Source organism: Stylophora pistillata, chromosome 13 (genome assembly GCF_964205215.1).
Source record: "Stylophora pistillata chromosome 13, jaStyPist1.2, whole genome shotgun sequence".
NCBI lineage: Eukaryota > Metazoa > Cnidaria > Anthozoa > Scleractinia > Pocilloporidae > Stylophora > Stylophora pistillata.
The window spans coordinates 907,501-924,877 of NC_142531.1; the positions used below are offsets into that span (position 1 = coordinate 907,501).

A 17,377-nucleotide genomic window follows, 5' to 3' on the forward strand; every position below is an offset into this window, starting at 1 on the left:
CTACAGTATGATTTGAACATTAGTTCATCACAATTGCTATGGCTGGGTTTCACCCACGTGACCAATAGCTTAGCAACGGTTACTATCCGCCATCTTGGTGTCCCTCGAGCGTAAACAAACCGTATCTAACGAAGAGTTCATATGAGAAAGAAGAGATGGTTTTATGCATTGTTGTTGGCTGTTCGAGCAAAAGTGGAAAGCATAAAGGCTTAGGATTTTTTCGCATACCTAAGATTATTACAAATCAAGGGGAAGAACAGGAGGAACTTACTACTAGGAGGAGAAACGAGTGGATTTCTGCGGTGAGTCGCGGCGACGCTACAAACAAGAGAGTGCTAGAGAGTGAACGAGTTTGTAGCAAACACTTCGTCTTCGGAGAGCCAGCACCAGATTGGGATCAATTTCACGTCGATTGGGTTCCAACTGTCGCCCTTGGAAAGAAGAAATATGTAGAAAAAGAGCATGAAGATGTAGCCGAAAGAGCTTTGAGAGCCAAGAAAAGAAGACAGCAAGCGATCGAGCGAGCCGAGCTCGAAGCCGCCGAGAAGAAGAAACGCGTGCACGAAAGCGGTGTTCCTATTGCAAAAATAGATTTCAGCGCGCCAACTTCTTCAGCCTCTGAAGTCGAACAGCCTACAGAGGGGTTTGAAACCGCGAGTGTAGCTCTAGAATTGGACGATTTTGACGAATTGGACGAAAACACAACACCAGAAAACCCTTCCCTGCCTGGTTCGAACGCTGATTCCGTAGAAGCAAGGCAACACACAGCTAGTCCAGTTTGCAAAGAAGCTACAACCAGTGATTCTAGCTGTCAGACCTATGAATTTGAATTTATGTTCTTCCGAAAAGGATATCAAGCGCCAACAAAAGATTTCTTTGAATCTGACAGTAAGGTACTGTTTTATACGGGACTGCCATCCCTCGAAATTCTGAAGGTTGTCTTTGAACATGTCTCACCATACGTCACTCGCAAGACCCTATCGTTAGATAGGTTCCAAGAATTTGTGATTGTGTTAATGAAACTTCGATTGAACATGCCAATGCAGGACCTTGCTTACCGCTTCAAAGTTTCTCATTCTACAGTATCACGGATTTTTTCTTCCTGGCTAGTGGTCATGGACACAAGGCTATTTCCCATACTTTCATGACCTGAGAGGGAGCAATTATGGAGGACAGTGCCACAATGTTTTATGTATTCCTTTGGAAAAAAAGTCACCGTGGTAATTGATTGTTTCGAGGTGTTTATTGAGAAGCCAACTAACCTTTTAGCCAGGGCACAAACATTTTCCTGTTATAAAAATCATAACACCATCAAGCTACTCATTGGTATAACACCTCAGGGGACGGTGTCTTATGTATCAGAAGCCTGGGGCTGCAGAACTTCTGACAAGTTCCTGACCGAGAACTGTGGCTTTCTCGAGAAGTTGCTTCCAGGTGATATGGTTATGGCTGACCGTGGATTTACGATTTCTGAAAGTGTGGGATTGAAGCAAGCAAAATTAGAGATACCAGCATTTACAAAGGGGAAGAGTCAGCTGGACCCAGTAGATGTGGAAAATACAAGGGGTATAGCTAATGTACGAATCTATGTGGAAAGGGTAATTGGACTTCTTAGAAGGAAATATACAATCTTAGAAGGTACATTGCCAACAGAATATTTAGCTTGTAACCCAGATGGGCCAGTTGAGCGCCAAATCCCACTTATTGACCGTATTGTAAGAATCTGCGCAGCACTGGTTAATTTCTGTCCACCTATTGTACCCTTTGATTAAGAAGACCATTAAGTTCTCAATGCATTTGAAACTTGTAGATATAAGGGACTGGTCATTATATCAGGGAAGTGCTGGGATGGAAAGGGTACTCTCCCTTTTCAAAAATTTTTTCCATGTCCCATTTGCTAATTTTTCTTTAAATTTTGGCTCAATTTTTTCATACCCCACATGTTATTCTTTTTGATATGTTTGAGAGGTTTGAGGCATAAAAATGCAAGAGTAAAGCAAAATTTTAGGAAATGCACTCTAATTTTTGTACCCCTGTATAGTTGAGCTTTCAAAAATCCTAAAGTCCAAAAGATTTTTCAGAAAAAATTTTTAAAAGTCATGAGGTTTTTCTCGAACACAATTGACCCTGTCATTAATGACTGCTCCCTAATTGCTGGCTTTTGATAGGCCTGAGCTAGTAAATTTTAACCTAAGGACCATAAGGAGGTTCTAAATGATAGGAGTCACAAGTTTTGCTTTCTATAACATGAACATTATATAATACCTTACATTTTTATAATAATAGGAAGATACTGTATATAGATATTAGAGGCTCATTTATTTTTATAATTTTCTACTTGTGGCTTGAATGTGTAAATTATGATACTATTGCAAAAACACAGGCAAAGTGGTTAGCCTTTTATTGTAAGAAACCATTTAGCACTAACAGTTTTGAGTACCAGTGATATTTGTCAACCATTACTTTTAGGATAAAAAATGTCATCAAAGCACATTCTCAAAAAATATGTCTGATTTACTGCCATTTTTATTAATTTCAAATTATGCCAAAAGGCAGTCATGTGAAATTGTTCCAAGTTAAGGAAACAAACTGATTTTTTTATTCCTGAGACAAGCTGCCAGGTGAGGTCTCATAAATGGAACATCAAAACTTATATGACTTGGGTCAATTCCAAAGACTAGACAAGCAGCAAAGACAATAGCAAAAACACCACAATCACTACCGTTACTTTGCTGCTGAACTGAAGTAGGGACTAGGGACAATAATCTACCTCCCAGTAAATCATTAGTTTGTTGCTCAATTTCCTGACTAAGAGCATCACTGTGAAAGCTGTCATAAAGTTTCACATGTCCCGGATGGCACCCGATAGAGCTCACACATACCCAGTGGCTATTACCAGTGTGAAGAATTTGTACAAATTCCCCAGACACAATGTCAAAGTTACGGACAGGTCCAAGAGTTGGTCGCTGGAACCCTTCAATGTTAAGATTTTCATTATGCAACAGAATGTGAGCTTGTTGTATGATGTCACAATCTAGCCATCCATGTGGGTTGCATATCAGATCAATATGATCTTGTGTTAGAGTTGCAAGAGCTCCTGTCTTGTTTTGATTTCCCTGAACAGTTGTAACAACAGTAACATCATCATCATCAGAAGAAGAAGAACAAGTGGTAGGTGTTGAAGTGGTAGGAGGGGCTATATTGGTCTTTATTGTTGTGCGACATATGTAGCACCTCCAGGTTGTCTTGTGATTGGCTGGCATCCTCTTTAGCCCTAGGCATTGCAAGTGAAAGAACTTGCCATTAGTACAGTTCAAGCCATGACATTCTACAAGTCTGTCTGCAGTAGTGGCTTTCACTTTGCAGATACAAATAGTATCACACAAAGAAGCTTGAGAAGACACAGCTGAGATGGACACTTTGACTTTCGCCTTTCCTGCAGTTTGCTTCCTTGAACATCTCTTGAATTGCTGTAATCTTGAGCAGTGAGGACAGTACCACTTTTTAGGGATTGTCACATTGGTAAGAGACAGGCATGATGGGTGAAACTTGCCATATGGGCAATCCTCATTACTGCATGAAATTGTTTCCCCATCAGGCACTGTTCTACAAAAACATATGCTACCATCATCAGGCCTCTTCACTTCTACCATGCACCTTCTTGTGTACCAGCGACCTAAAACTTCAGGAAGTACACAAATTCTCCAGAAGGTGTTGAGTTTTGGAAGTACTCTATCCCAATGCTGGACATCAGGTAAAATTCTTTCCATTACCAAGTGGGCATTGCCCTTGTTGTCTATAGCATAAACAATAAAGTCATTATGGTTCCTTTCTTGCAGAGTGAATAGCTGCTGTTGAACTTGAAAATAATAATTATGTGACCTCTTAAGTTTGAAACCTCCACCATCTGTAGTAACAAGACAGGAGTTCCTTAGAGCAGCATAATCCTCAAAATTAGCATCTTGGATACAGAGAGGGCATTTCACTTCCCCACACCCTAATCCACAGCAATCACAACAAGTGAGGAAATCTGGAGTGGCATGTAGAAATGGGTATTCCTGATTGATAAACAACCCACACTTCTTCACCTGAAAGTTTGTATGACTCTTTTTCATGACTGTTTCATAGGCCTCAATGGCATCATCCTCATATTTGCAGCCATGTTTGACTGCGGTGGTGTTCAGTTTGTACAGACTGGGATAGCAAATCGTTTTAATAAGGCTCTGCGAAGGAAGTGATAAGTTTGTATGAAAAACAGCACCACTGATGGAAGCGCCAATTCTTCCAGCACGATGCTTAAAAAAGCCCGTACATTTTGACTGAGACCTGGTGGTTTCCTCGACCAGCTTGATTTGCTCAGCCGAAATGTCTAGCTGTACTTGAATGCATTTCGACAACAGTTCCGAATACCCACGCGTCAAATTATCCGTATGAAACAGCTCTGAAACTACCGGAACAGAGCGGCTTTGGTCGATAAATTGCTCAGCAAAAGGATCGACTAAACTTAAAGCTACTGCTTTAATTTTGCACTGGTTGAGTTTGGCATAGAGCTGATCCATTTCCTCTTTCGAAGGCGCTGATGCGCGCTGCACGCACACAGGCGCTGGTGCGCCGGCCGATGCAGTCTCAGAACTAGAAGTTGCTGTATGGCTCGAGGCTTGCGGCTCTTGTAGATCCTCGATTTTCTGGTTGAGCTTTTCTTTGAGCTTCTTAGCCGATGAAAAATTGATGTCTTTAGCCCTCGCATACGGCACTTCATTGACAAATGTCGGCAAAATCCACGAGCATTTTACCTGAGTGCAAGCGAGCTTGCCATGAATTCGAGTAGTTGTCTCTAAATAAAATAAAACACTCGCGATATGTGAGCATGACTCAGCCAGTCCAGCTTTGCATCCCAAGCAATGGGCTGACAAAATAGTCCCATCATTTTCGGAAATTACCCAAATGTTCACTAAAGGGTCATTCATACGCTGTGAATGCCGAACTCGTGCTCTCACGACATACTTGCCGGCGATTACTTTGCCTACAACTGAGGTTACAAATCCCGACACCATTTGATTGAACGCCTCCAGACTCTTGAACGCCTTGAACTGCTTGTTCGTGTAGAAGCTGGTCTCAAGAACGAGGAAACTCAGCAAGTCTGACACTTCCACAGGAGGCAAGCATTCTGGACTGAACTTCTCGGCTGGTATGCTTGCGGGGTCAACCCCGATGACCGAGATCTTTTGCAAATATCTTTCCTTTACCCAACTCTCTAAGCTTTCGGCATACTCAGAGAGCACTGGGATACCTTTTGATGAATGCCCGGTACTTTTATCACTTTTTTCTTTCTGAATATTCATGTAGTTGATGAAATAATACGGCAATAATAGAGAGGGCTTCACTAATTATTCATAAATATGACACCCGAGGGACACCAACGTGGCGGACACTAACTTCTGCAAAGCTTGTGACGTCACCTGAAACCCAAGGATATCACATTGCTTGAAGGTTTCTCAGAGAGCAAGGAATCAAACAGAAAAAAATTTAGGCCCATTAATTAGTGTATTATGCACCTTGTTGTTAAGAACTGTCAAAGGGAGAAATGATGTTCTATCATACCATTGCATTTTAAAACTGTTTTTCCAAGACAAAAACACAATTGTGCAAAATTCTATGGGAAAAGTTGCAAGAAAATATTTGTCAATTTTTTTGTTCAGAATTGGAGAAGTCCTCAGATGAGAAAGCAGAAAAACCCATTGACAAACCAAAGACTGAGGAAGCAAGTTCAAAAGTATCAATTGATGACATGTGCAAGTTCATCTATTCACGAGATACCTCAGACCGCATCCGAACCAGAGCAATGCTCTGTCATGTATATCATCATGCCTTAAATGATCGTTGGTTTGAGGCACGTGATCTAATGCTGATGTCACATTTACAAGAATCCATCCAACATTCTGACATCCCCACACAGGTTTGGTTGTGTTTTTTTTTGTTTGCTTACCTTTGTTTTGTTTTGTTTTGTTTTTTCAATTTAAGCTTGACTTCCTCATCTTGTTTATCATGATTCTCTTTGAAATATCTCTCCATGTAAAAAATTAAGGATATTATATTAACTGATTCAGGTAACAAAGGATCCATGAATGAAATATACAGGGTGCACTTGATTCAGATCATTAGCAAATTGTCAGACTTGTGATGGTCCAGATCGTTTAGGAAATATGTGGTGATTCTCGAATGTTATTTCCAACCTAAAATCTTGCAAGGGTGACATTTCTCAGAACAGGAATGACCACATGTTACTGATGAGCTTAGTAATTTTTTTTTTATGGTTACTAAGTCTAATTTTAAATGTGTGGTAGATGAAGCAGTAGATATCATACATGGCACTGGTGTAGTCTTGTGTTTAGATTACCTTGGTGCTATGCTATTGCATGTTTCATGAGAGTTGGCTGCTGACTTTTATTTTGTTATCAGCCTTAGTAATGAAACATACAGAGTAATGTTTACATTATGCATTCATTTTGTATTTCTGGTATATGCCTGAAGGTGGGCACTAGAGAGGCAAAGGGTTCTAAAAATAACTCGTACTACTGGGGGGTACTGAAAGACAAGTTTCTTTGTTAGTCCTTTGCTCTGACAAAGAGCTAATGTTCCAAGGCAGGAAGTTGTAAAGAACACAAAGTAATATTTCAGTTGTCTCTTTGTGGCCTTTCAGATTCTTTACAACAGGACCATGGTACAGCTTGGCCTGTGTGCCTTTCGGCATGGTATGATTAAGGATGCTCACAATGCATTACATGATGTACAGTCAAGTGGAAGAGCCAAGGAACTTCTTGCCCAGGTATGAAAATTATACCTGTCCAAAAACACATTTTGAACTGTGTGTTGATTTTAATAATCTGATAAACATGCATTTCTTTTGTACAACTTTTTTCTCTTTCAGGGACTAATGCAACAGAGACAGTTTGAAAGAACTCCTGAACAAGAAAAAATTGAGAAAAGAAGACAGGTATTGCACTTGGTTCCAAATATTTAATGGCAGTTGGAACTCCCTCCAGTAGTACCTATAGGATATGTTCAAGTTTGAAGTTACTTGTTGCAGCAAACATGTATGCACCCTTGATTTTAATGTTTGGTTATGGTTTTTGCTTTCAACAAGGAAGGTTAGTGTTATAGAAAACATCATGTTTAAAATGAAACCTTTTTTTTGTCCTTAACAATTGATGAATTGATTTTGCTGTTTGGTTATCTAAGGTGTTAACTTTTCTGAACATTAGGTGCCATTTCACATGCACATTAACCTTGAGCTGTTGGAATGTGTTTACTTGACTTCTGCAATGTTGATGGAAATACCATGGATGGCTGGTATGTTCATGTATTTCAAGTGGTATACAATAATGGTCTTGTGAAGGGGTAGTCTGATCATCTGGGTGAGTGTAGTTCTGAGAAGGACTGTTTTCGGTGGTAGTGACTGACGTTTCGACAACCTGTGCGGAAGTCATCATCAGAGTCAAGTGACTTCACTTGACTCTGATGATGACTTCCGCACAGGTTGTCGAAACGTCAGTCACTACCACCGACAACAGTCCTTCTCAGGACTACACTCACCCGGACGATCAGACTACACCTTCACATGTTACCCCTGGGTTCAAGCCATTTACTGCAATAATTGTCTTATTTGTGGAATTGGCCTTTTTCTTTCTTTCTTTCTTTTTCTTTTTTTTTTTTTCCTAAGGTTTTATGAATAGTCAGGTAACATAAGGCTGTCAAGTTATGTTATATACCTAGTTGTTCACTCAGCAAAACGAGCACTGTAATTGGTTGATTCTCGGTCACGTGCCCCTAATCAAATTCAGATGTATCCTGACCAGGATACAATTGGGCAGTCGTTGCCCATATCCTGAATACAACATGTCTTTGCCATATGACTGTTAAAGGGAAAGTCGAAATATACAACAAAGCACTTAATGTATGGTCCCTCACAAAATTAACTGTTTCCCTGAGGACCATACATTAGGTGTATAATTATTGTTCACTTTGGTTCATTGTGTATGTCAGTGCTGTGAATAAGTTGTTTGTTAGGTGCCATTTGCATTTAGATCTACAGAGAGGAGTCTGTTTTACTTTAGATGATAAACTTTCAAAAATCAAGCATTAAAGTAACTAATGCTTGAAGTTCATCGTTATCATTATTTTATTTGCCTTCTTTAGCAATAGTGATAACTAAATTTGCAGCATCACAATTATTAGGCAAGGAGACCCTAAGAACCCACCAAGCTGTCACATCAGTATTGAGCAATTCATAAACTGATGAGCTTTTTATTTTTTCTCCTCATCTTTAGCCCATGCATATGATTACAGGCCCCGCATTTTTAGCAAGAGCTTTCACTATCAGTTGCGCCAGAGTGAAAAGCAAACGTTAGTAGGTTAGTACAAAGTCTTTGTTTCATTTGTCATTTTGTATTTTAAGTCACTTTTTTTTTATGAGAGAAGCTACAACAAGTGAACAATCATGTAGACATTGGTGATATTTTTGCATTAAATGTTAGGTCCCCCTGAGAGCATGCGTGAACATGTTGTGGCTGCTTCCAAAGCAATGAAGAAAGGAGATTGGAAGCAGTGTAGGGACTACATACTAGCTGTTAAGGTAAAAACATCAATTACAATGAAAAGTAATGGTCTTACTTGAAATGTAAATGAAAAGATCTGTTCAATTGTACAACATAAAAAGAAAGGATGATTGATGACTTTGTGCAAAATGAATGGATTGCTTGTATTAGATTGAGTAAACTCAAGTCAAGTAATACCATTAATGAAAATCAATTCTTTAAATACAATATCTTCGTTTCAATCATTTATTCTTCCTGAATGTGATAACTTGTTTGTTGTTAACTGAATACTGTGAACCTGACTTTGTTTTGGGGCCAGATTAGGCACTGGGAACAGTGTCCTATAAAGGAAACATACTGTGCCTACAGTTGAGATCTCTTTGTGTGTGATAGGTATGGAAGCTCTTCCGCCAGCCAGAACAAGTACAAGAAATGTTATCAAGGTGCATGTACACATCATACTTTGCCCCCACAGATAGTTAAAACCTCAAATTTCAGCTTATCAAAATTCAGCCAACTCTTTTACTCCTAAGACCTCAGATACGATGAATATATGAAGTTCATATATTTTGAACTGCGGTTGTAGATATGTATGATGCACGATCCTCGCAGTAGAGAGCGCTATTTATGCAATAGCGAAAATTAGACCTGAAAAAAATCAGGCCTGTACGGGATTCGAACCACTGACCTCTGCGATACTAGTGCAGCACTCTACCAATTGAGCTAACAAGCCAACTGGGAGCAGGCCGTTAAGTTGATTTGTAATAAAACCGTGATGATAAATCAGATACAATGAATATATGAAGTTCATATATTTTGAACTGCGGTTGTAGATACGTATGATACACGATCCTCTCAGTAGAGAGCGCTATTTATGCAATAACGAAAATCAGACCTGAAAAAAATTAGGCCTGTACGGGATTCGAACCACTGAGGTCAGTGGTTCGAATCCCGTACAGGCCTGATTTTTTTCAGGTCTGATTTTCGCTATTGCATAAATAGCACTATCTACTGCGAGTATCGTGCATCATATGTATCCTAAGATCTCATTAGTAATTCTCATTACTGTCTGCAGTACAGTAGGAGAAGGAATTGAAAAGGTCACGATTTTTAATTATTTTCTCTGTGCTGTTTCAGGAAAATTCAGGAGGAGAGCCTAAGAACATATTTGTTTACTTACAACAGTGTGTATGATTCACTGAGGTAGGTGGAAATATACTCTAGATTTGAGTACTGAAGTTAAAACCTTACAAGAATCTGTACTTGTTGTCTTTTGGATTTTACAAGTGACGGTTGGAAATAAAATTGGATAATAGCAACTTACTTAACTTTTCTATAATTATGACTTTTTAGTCCTTTTTCCTTGGAATAATGATTGTAAAATTTTTCTTGTTTTCTGCTATTTTACACCATGCCATTCTATAGTACTTGTTCTTGTGAACATTTGCATCAAAATTTTAAACAGTATTTTTAAATACCCTAGGGATCATGATTGGTTTATAGAGGAATGCGACAGGAATTGTGCAATTTTGTTGAAAGGGTGCTAGGAACTGAAGTTAAACAAATCGATTAATTTTATAGGAAAAAGTGAAAGATGGTAATTGTTTTCTTGTCTTTAGTCTGAACTTATTAGCTGAGATGTTTGGTTTACCTGCATCTGTGGTGCACAGTACCATCAGTAAAATGATCATCAATGAAGAGTTGCAGGTTGGTTATGTTGTGTCGGTTATGTTGTGTTGGTTATCCTGTGTTAGTAATGTTGTATTGGTTATGCTGTGTGAGTTATGTTGTGTTGGTTATGCTGTGTTAGTTATGTTGTGTTGGTTTTGTTATGTGTTTTCAAAAGGGTATTGCCTGGTGGAAATATATGTACTAGTGACTGAACTTGCTGTGTTAAACTGCTTAGCAAGTATGAGGTTATTTTTTTTGGCGGCAGGCCTCTTGGGATGAACCAACTCAGACAGTTGTAATGCACCGAGGAGCAGAACCTTCCCTTCTCCAGAACCTGGCTCTACAGTTGGCAGATAAGGTAATCCTTTTGGTGAAGTTGCTTATATTCCACTCAAACCGAATTAAATAGTTCTCATAAAATCCACTTGCCTCAAATGTTGATTTAAAAAATACAGGCTCCAGTAGTAGTAAACAACTGTACGTGTAGGAGTGATACATTATATTTACCTCTACGTGATTGGTGGCATTGTTAAACTGTCAAAATGGCGATATGGACACTAATATGTGTTAGGAAGGCCGGGCTACATTTCAACTATTATGAGAGTGGTTATCTCTCTCCTGTTAAAATCTTTATTCCGTTGTTCAAATGTATGTTGTTCACAAATTCTCTTTCATATCTTCATCTTTCATGGATATGTTTCAAACTCAAGTAGTGGCCAGCTCCTGGCTGGCGTGAAAGTTCGGGTGCTTAGGATACGCGTTGTTTGTATTTCAGGTCAGCAATTTGGTGGAAAACAACGAACGTATTTATGACACAAGACATGGAGGGTTTGTTCAGTTCAAGGACAGGCAAGGTAACACCTGATTATTTTTCTTTATAGGGCACACTCCCTGTTCTCTGCCTTGTCTTCTTTGTAAAAGATGTCTTTTACACAAACACTTCTCAATGCTCGATGAATTGCTGAGACAATTTTGTCTCCTGTAACCAAAATAATGAGGTATTGTCGAAGTTGCTGGTTGCACAGGTTAGGTGATTCCCTATGGTGTTGACAAAGAGAGTTTGTTAAACAATCAAGGACAAAGTACATGCTGGTCACACCTAGTATGAATGGGTTCAACATCATACAAGGGTGGGGCAACATTCGTCGACAATTTTCGATTTATTTGAGATTTGTAGTAGCACTTCTGGAAATTCCTCCATTTGACGTTTTTGTCCCTGGTACTAATACATTCTTGTTCAACATCATACAAGGGTGGGGCAACATTCGTCGACAATTTTCGATTTATTTGAGATTTGTAGTAGCACTTCTGGAAATTCCTCCATTTGACGTTTTTGTCCCTGGTACTAATACATTCTTGTTTGGATCACTTAGGTCAAGGACGCTATCGTAGACAGAATCAGCAACATTATGATCGTCAAGACAGGTCTGATAAACAAGACAGACAAGATCGGCACAATTGGCAAGAAAGACATGGGCGACAGTACGATCGGGACAGATCTTACCAGCAACAACAGGCACAAACAACTTACTGATATTCAAATTATTTGCATGATTTAACCAAAGTTGACAGTGACAATTGTTTTGTCTTTTCTGTAGTTTAAGGAGATATTTTACTTCTTGACGAAAGATGTGAGAACTGAAAACTTAGGAAACAAGTACTGATATCAAATTAAGTAGGTCACACAACGATTTGACTGGTGTAACCACTGGCACCTAATGTGAAAAATGTAAGAGGAAACCTCAGTGAAGCGATTAAACCTTTAGGTATGAGAAAGACTGCAAGTTTTGTTTTGTGAAGTTATTTATCTTTACACCTGATGCTGTAACTCAAATTGAATTACACCTTGAATCACAGTGACTGACAATGAATAATCTTGATAATTATAGACTTCAATATTTAACAATTATTTCAAGAGCGCGCGTTGGATATGAGATGATAGATAGCCAACGAGGCGCGTAGCGCCGAGTTGGCTATAATAATTTCATATCCAACAAGAGCGAGTGGAACAATTTTTTTACTAAAAACGTTAAATTAAATTATTAAATTTTACTAAATTTTTAGTTCCCTTTTAATTTTAAGCTGACGCGTACGCTTACCATATTTGTAGATTATGGTGTATTGGCTCATATACCATAATGGCTAAGCCAATAAAAAGTCTTGAATTACAGTATCCAATGATCCAGTTTTTTATAATACCCTTTATCTTTATTCTATATACATCCTAAAACCCTATTATACATGTTTCCTGAGCAACACGAAACAAAGACATGCTCATTGTGGAAGTAATGACGATGTAGTTTTATTTACAAAGCTTTTCGTCGGCGCATTGTGCCACATGGATCACTGCAGCCAGTGCGTTGTTAAGCGCGGAAACTAATACGGCTGCAAGAGTCTTGTATAAAACTGCAAACCTGGGTGATACAATCAGAAATCAGGTCGTGAATTCCATTGTTGTGTCCTTCATGCTTTCTTTGGCCCTAAGCACCCATTAGGACGATAGTATTTGAGTGGAATCGTTGTTCGTTTCCGTTAAACCCCTTACACTTTAACATCAGTATGCATATTCTCCCTACTATTAAACAATCAAGAGCTTTTCTTATTGGTGATCAATTCCTTTATTCTCGTGACCGTGGTGTGTGATTCTGGGGTGATGTTGGGAGAAGTTAGATGTTAGCAAGTGTTGAAGTAATTTTATTCTTTATGTTTATGTGACTTTGATGACAGAACTGGTTCTATAAATGGTTGAAGGTTATATTGTGGAGGTTATCTCCTTCAAGGATTCAAACGCACTGATTTTGAAAATTGGCTTTTAGTTTAGGTTATCAAAACCATGTTCTTATTTCCTAGATTAAATCATTGAAGAGGCATCTCTTCGTTCGGTCAAAGCTAAGTGTAACAGCTTCACGTATGTAAAACTTCCCTGATGTAAAATGCGTGGAACAAGCTCATGAATTCTATGAGATAACTAAGAACCTATTTCAGTGGAATGTTAGGCTGAGGCACGAAATCAAGTTAAATGGGCCTCGACGTAAATCTAACCAAACATGCTCTAAAAAATTAGGACCGTATAAGCGGGCTTTCTGTTTCTTAAGCGATATATGTTTAAGAGTAATTTCAATTGAAAATCACCAAAGTGCATTTATTTATTTTTTTCATTAGACGTAATGAACAACTAACAATGCGCTTACCTCCCACGGCGTTCTGTGATTCAAAAGCCAAATAAATAATAAATAAATAATAAAGAACTTCATCAAAATTGACCGATTTAACATCTTGCTAAGCAGTATATTTTCAAAAATCTGCAAAGAATTAATAAGATTAAAAGTTGGAAAAACATAATCAACAGATCCATACAAAAAAACGCATTTTCCAAAGATGTGTAGAGAAAATTGCAGCAGAGGACCGGCTTGAGAAAAGGAAAGAATTCGGCTAATCAACGATCACTTTTTTCGCATTATAGAAAAGATATCAAATGAGTTAGCTTAAAGAAATAAATTATCCCAAGTTGTCAAAGTCTCTCGTTATTCTATGTAGAGACATACAAATAATTCACTCTAATCATCAAAAATATTTACAAATCAAGATAAAATTCTTTTAAAATCGAAAAATACATGAAAATGTCGACTATCAAATTATCTAAAATAAAAAAGAAACTAACTAACAAATGGCAGCCTCTGAACTTTGAATAAAACAAAACATAAAACTGAAAAAGGAAACAGAATGCACTTGAACAACAACAACAACACCAAGCACAACAACAATAACAATTTTGGTTCTGAATCATGTTGGTTTTTAACTATGCCCCACAAAAATACTGATAATTTATTCTCCCGCAAAGTTCTCTACCAAAGTTGTCAGATCTTTTCACCTGGTTAAGCTAACAGTCTAGCAGATTGTACTTTAATAACTTAGAAATTGTCTCAGAGTTCTGTTTGTAATTTCAACCCGAATAACAGTTTCAGTGGACTTTTGTATAATTGATGTCAGAGAAGGTTACAAAAATTAAAATATGCGCGTGCGTTTGATACCTACAGACAACTTCTTTGCCAAAGGTCTTTCCTTAAAAGGCACCGAGCCTTCAGCGTCGATGGCTATCGAGGACGGACAAACTTGCAATATTGGAACAACTAAATTACCGTAAAGGTCGGGACCCGATATGTCCTTGGTCACCGTCAAGAGCTGAGAACGATCAAGACTCCACTGAACGCCGCCTAACCTCCTCTCGTTTGATTGGTATCTGCTAAAAGTAGATTTAAATGTATTTGGTTCCTGAATACATGCATTGGTCAACTGGTTATTTTTTCTATGTCAATTAGAGCTTTTGCGGTTTTGCAAACGGGTGTGATAATCATCCGAACTACAAGTATAGCCTGTAGAATTGCTCAGTCAGTGCCCATGTTACCTTTGTGAGGTTCACATCTACTCTGTGAAAGTCAAGACACCATAAACAGTTTATATTCTCTTGTGAAAGTACAACCCTCAGAATTTTCCGTTCTTTTTAAGCGGAGATCATGACCATGCCTACAAACACTAAATTTCAGCTACACTACTCAATAGAGACTAATATAGAGAACCATTAGGTTTATTTTGCATCTTTCGGCCGAGCACCAGCGTACAATAATGAAAAAACACATATAGAAAACCGTTGCATTCTCGATAATCGTTATCAAAGCACACGACAAAAAGACTTACCCAGAGCTTAGCAACCACTAACAATCATCGTGGTTAGAACGGCGGCCAGAAAAGACCTGCCATAAAAAACCCCGAAGGGAAAAAGAGACAGGAAATCTGGGTGGGAACCAGGCCCAAGCTCACGTAACCTTCCTACTAGGCTATATGCATACTTACAAAAAAATAAATAAATAAACTCAGCAATAGCTGAGAAGGTGTCGGCCTAGAATGACTCTTTTTGCCCACGTACAATCACAAGCTTTAATACTCGTATCACTTTACCCATAATGCATCTATGCTCAAGAGCCCCGGCCCTTGTCGTGTTGCTCTCGTGCCGCAGAAATATTTAATTTCCAGCTTATTCGTTGGCACTCAAACGCCAGAAATTCCATTATATTCATTTGCATAAAGGCATTAAGTTTCCAAAATCGGAACTGGAATCGTTCGAAATCAGACGAAATCATCCGAAATCTGACGGAATGCCTCAAGTTTGAAATCGAGAAGAAGAGTCTGAAAACGTATCATATGCAAGTGTCCGAAGTCTGACACCAGAGCTCATTTGCATCAAACTTTCGAAGTTGATACGGTTTCTTTCTGCCTTTCTGGAAATGATGAAGAGGGATTTTAGCCTTGCTTTTCTCAAGGCTTTTCTAATTTTTGATGCCGGATATTCTCTGTTTAATGAACATTTTTCACTGATGACACTGGCTTTATTCCGTCTAATTAAGCGGGTTTGTAGTTTCTATATTTCCTTGTGCTCTGCTGTTTCGAGAGACGTAATCGTTTTTTCCATGTGCGCACCATTTTATTTTTGAAGTTGTTTTTGTGTTTTGTCATTGAAAATGATTATTGAAGTTTGTTCAATGGATTAAACGTGGATTGCTAATGCAGTTCCGTCTTACTTTGAGGCAGCGGGAAGCTGGTTCCGAGTTATCAAATACCGCGCCAAATTTTTATTCGTCAAAGTGGCTAATGGAGACTTGGCCACGGTAACAATTTTCACACGGAGAAGAGATGGCGTCGAACCGTTCAAAGCAAGCCAGTTTAATCTTAGAAGATGGTTCTGTATACAAAGGGAAGCTGTTTGGAGCAGCTAAGTGCGTTGCTGGTGAAGTTGGTAAGGCATAATTTGGTGTTGTTTGCTTTCAAAGTTCGACAAGTCAAGCATCGAACACACGTGTTCGATTCCTTTTCTTCCGTAACACCGAAGCGATTGTAATAACTACATGAAAACGTTATTCAAAAGTGACAACCTGTAATATTTTTGAAATTTTATTGGCCGTAAACTCTTATCTGCGAAGAGAATAGAAATGTAAGTGTTTAATTACAAAATTAGATCTTACTTTCGTCGGGAACGGCTCGTTTCTGTTATATAATGTCATATATTTTAACGAATAAGACATTTCTTTTATTTACTGGTGAAGAAATTCGACCAAAAACTTATCATATGACACTAAGCAAAGTAAAATGACACAAAGGAAAGCCTTGAGATACAGATGCGATGGATTTAGATTGCCCTGCTTTCTCGTGACCCTTTGCACGTGGAATAGATGCATGATTATTTTGAGGAGGTCCCGGATATCACGCGGCTACATTCTTCATGGGAAGTCACGTTCCATCGAAGCTTGTAAAACTAATTGATAGAAGAATATTTGGAAGATAACAGATACATGGACACGCTAAGTTTTTGTTATATTTTAGCAAGAGCATTTCTCCTCAATTTGTATGTTAAAAAGTTTGGATATTCAGCATCAAGACATAAAAACTGTTTACAGTAAAATGAGAGCTACCCAAGGAAAGTGAGATGACCTGTGCTTAACCTTGTGACCCCTTGGAGTGGGTAGCATTTAACTTATCTATCCATGAACGCTGCCAAATCAAACTTTAAGGTTACAAGAAATAAGTAATGGCCACCCATTAAAAAAGCTCTTGATTGTTAAACAAATTCTCCCTTTCAACACTGGGAAATGTAAAGAGAAGTGTATGGAGAATGTGTATTTCGATATTGGGGTGAAAAGGGTTAAACCAAGACCGTTTGATTGAAAACTCAACCGAATAATCTCAAGCTAACAGGTCTACCAAACAAAATTGTTTGTTAATGATTGAGTTATGGATAAATGAATAACAAATTCATATAATTTTAGTGTTTCAGACTGGCATGGTTGGATATCCAGAATCCCTCACAGATCCATCATACAGATGTCAAATTCTTACTCTTACCTATCCACTGATTGGAAACTATGGAGTCCCAGATGGAGAAAAGGATTCATATGGGTTGGCAGTTGAGCTGGAGTCAGATAAAATCTGGGCAGCAGCTCTGGTTGTTGGTGATTATGTTGAAGAGTACAGTCACTGGAATGCAAAGAAATCTCTTTCCCAGTGGTTAGAGGAAGAGGGGGTACCAGGCATTAGTGGTGAGTTGTTTTTTGTTGATTGGA

The 17,377-nt window shown here is 38.5% G+C and overlaps 4 protein-coding genes across 5 annotated transcripts in view; 3 read left to right on the forward strand and 1 right to left on the reverse strand.

Moving 5' to 3' along the window:
• Positions 1-2,623, forward strand: part of LOC148717212 (uncharacterized) — a 2,670-nt gene extending 47 nt beyond the window's left edge. The window contains exon 1 of the mRNA XM_088743060.1: positions 1-2,623. This exon is cut by the window's left edge and continues 47 nt beyond it. Coding sequence (XP_088599186.1) covers positions 156-1,148 — 993 coding nt within the window. The 5' untranslated portion in view covers positions 1-155 and the 3' untranslated portion in view covers positions 1,149-2,623.
• The window catches only part of LOC111336938 (eukaryotic translation initiation factor 3 subunit C), a 23,387-nt gene extending 11,262 nt beyond the window's left edge, over positions 1-12,125 (forward strand). The window contains exons 18-29 of the mRNA XM_022943121.2: positions 5,700-5,956; positions 6,701-6,826; positions 6,929-6,994; positions 7,263-7,350; positions 8,328-8,411; positions 8,535-8,632; positions 8,988-9,037; positions 9,732-9,797; positions 10,214-10,301; positions 10,531-10,623; positions 11,041-11,119; positions 11,639-12,125. Of these exons, the coding sequence (XP_022798856.2) occupies positions 5,700-5,956; positions 6,701-6,826; positions 6,929-6,994; positions 7,263-7,350; positions 8,328-8,411; positions 8,535-8,632; positions 8,988-9,037; positions 9,732-9,797; positions 10,214-10,301; positions 10,531-10,623; positions 11,041-11,119; positions 11,639-11,799 (1,256 nt within the window). The 3' untranslated portion in view covers positions 11,800-12,125. The remainder of the gene's footprint in view (positions 1-5,699; positions 5,957-6,700; positions 6,827-6,928; positions 6,995-7,262; positions 7,351-8,327; positions 8,412-8,534; positions 8,633-8,987; positions 9,038-9,731; positions 9,798-10,213; positions 10,302-10,530; positions 10,624-11,040; positions 11,120-11,638) is intronic.
• On the reverse strand, positions 2,577-5,342 carry LOC148717213 (uncharacterized). Its single transcript, XM_088743055.1, has one exon. It carries the CDS (start codon positions 5,340-5,342, stop codon positions 2,577-2,579), a length of 2,766 nt encoding a protein of 921 aa, XP_088599181.1.
• Positions 12,126-15,883: 3,758 nt separating the features above from the next.
• Positions 15,884-17,377, forward strand: part of LOC111336945 (multifunctional protein CAD) — a 29,250-nt gene continuing 27,756 nt past the window's right edge. For both annotated transcript variants that reach the window (XM_088742527.1, XM_088742528.1), the window contains exons 1-2: positions 15,884-16,056; positions 17,084-17,353. In XM_088742527.1, coding sequence (XP_088598653.1) covers positions 15,954-16,056; positions 17,084-17,353 — 373 coding nt within the window. In that variant the 5' untranslated portion in view covers positions 15,884-15,953. The remainder of the gene's footprint in view (positions 16,057-17,083; positions 17,354-17,377) is intronic.

Bases quoted from the DNA above. Each gene is read 5' to 3' on its own strand.
- LOC148717213 (XM_088743055.1), bottom strand. From the start codon at position 5,342: ATGAATATTCAGAAAGAAAAAAGTGATAAAAGTACCGGGCATTCATCA.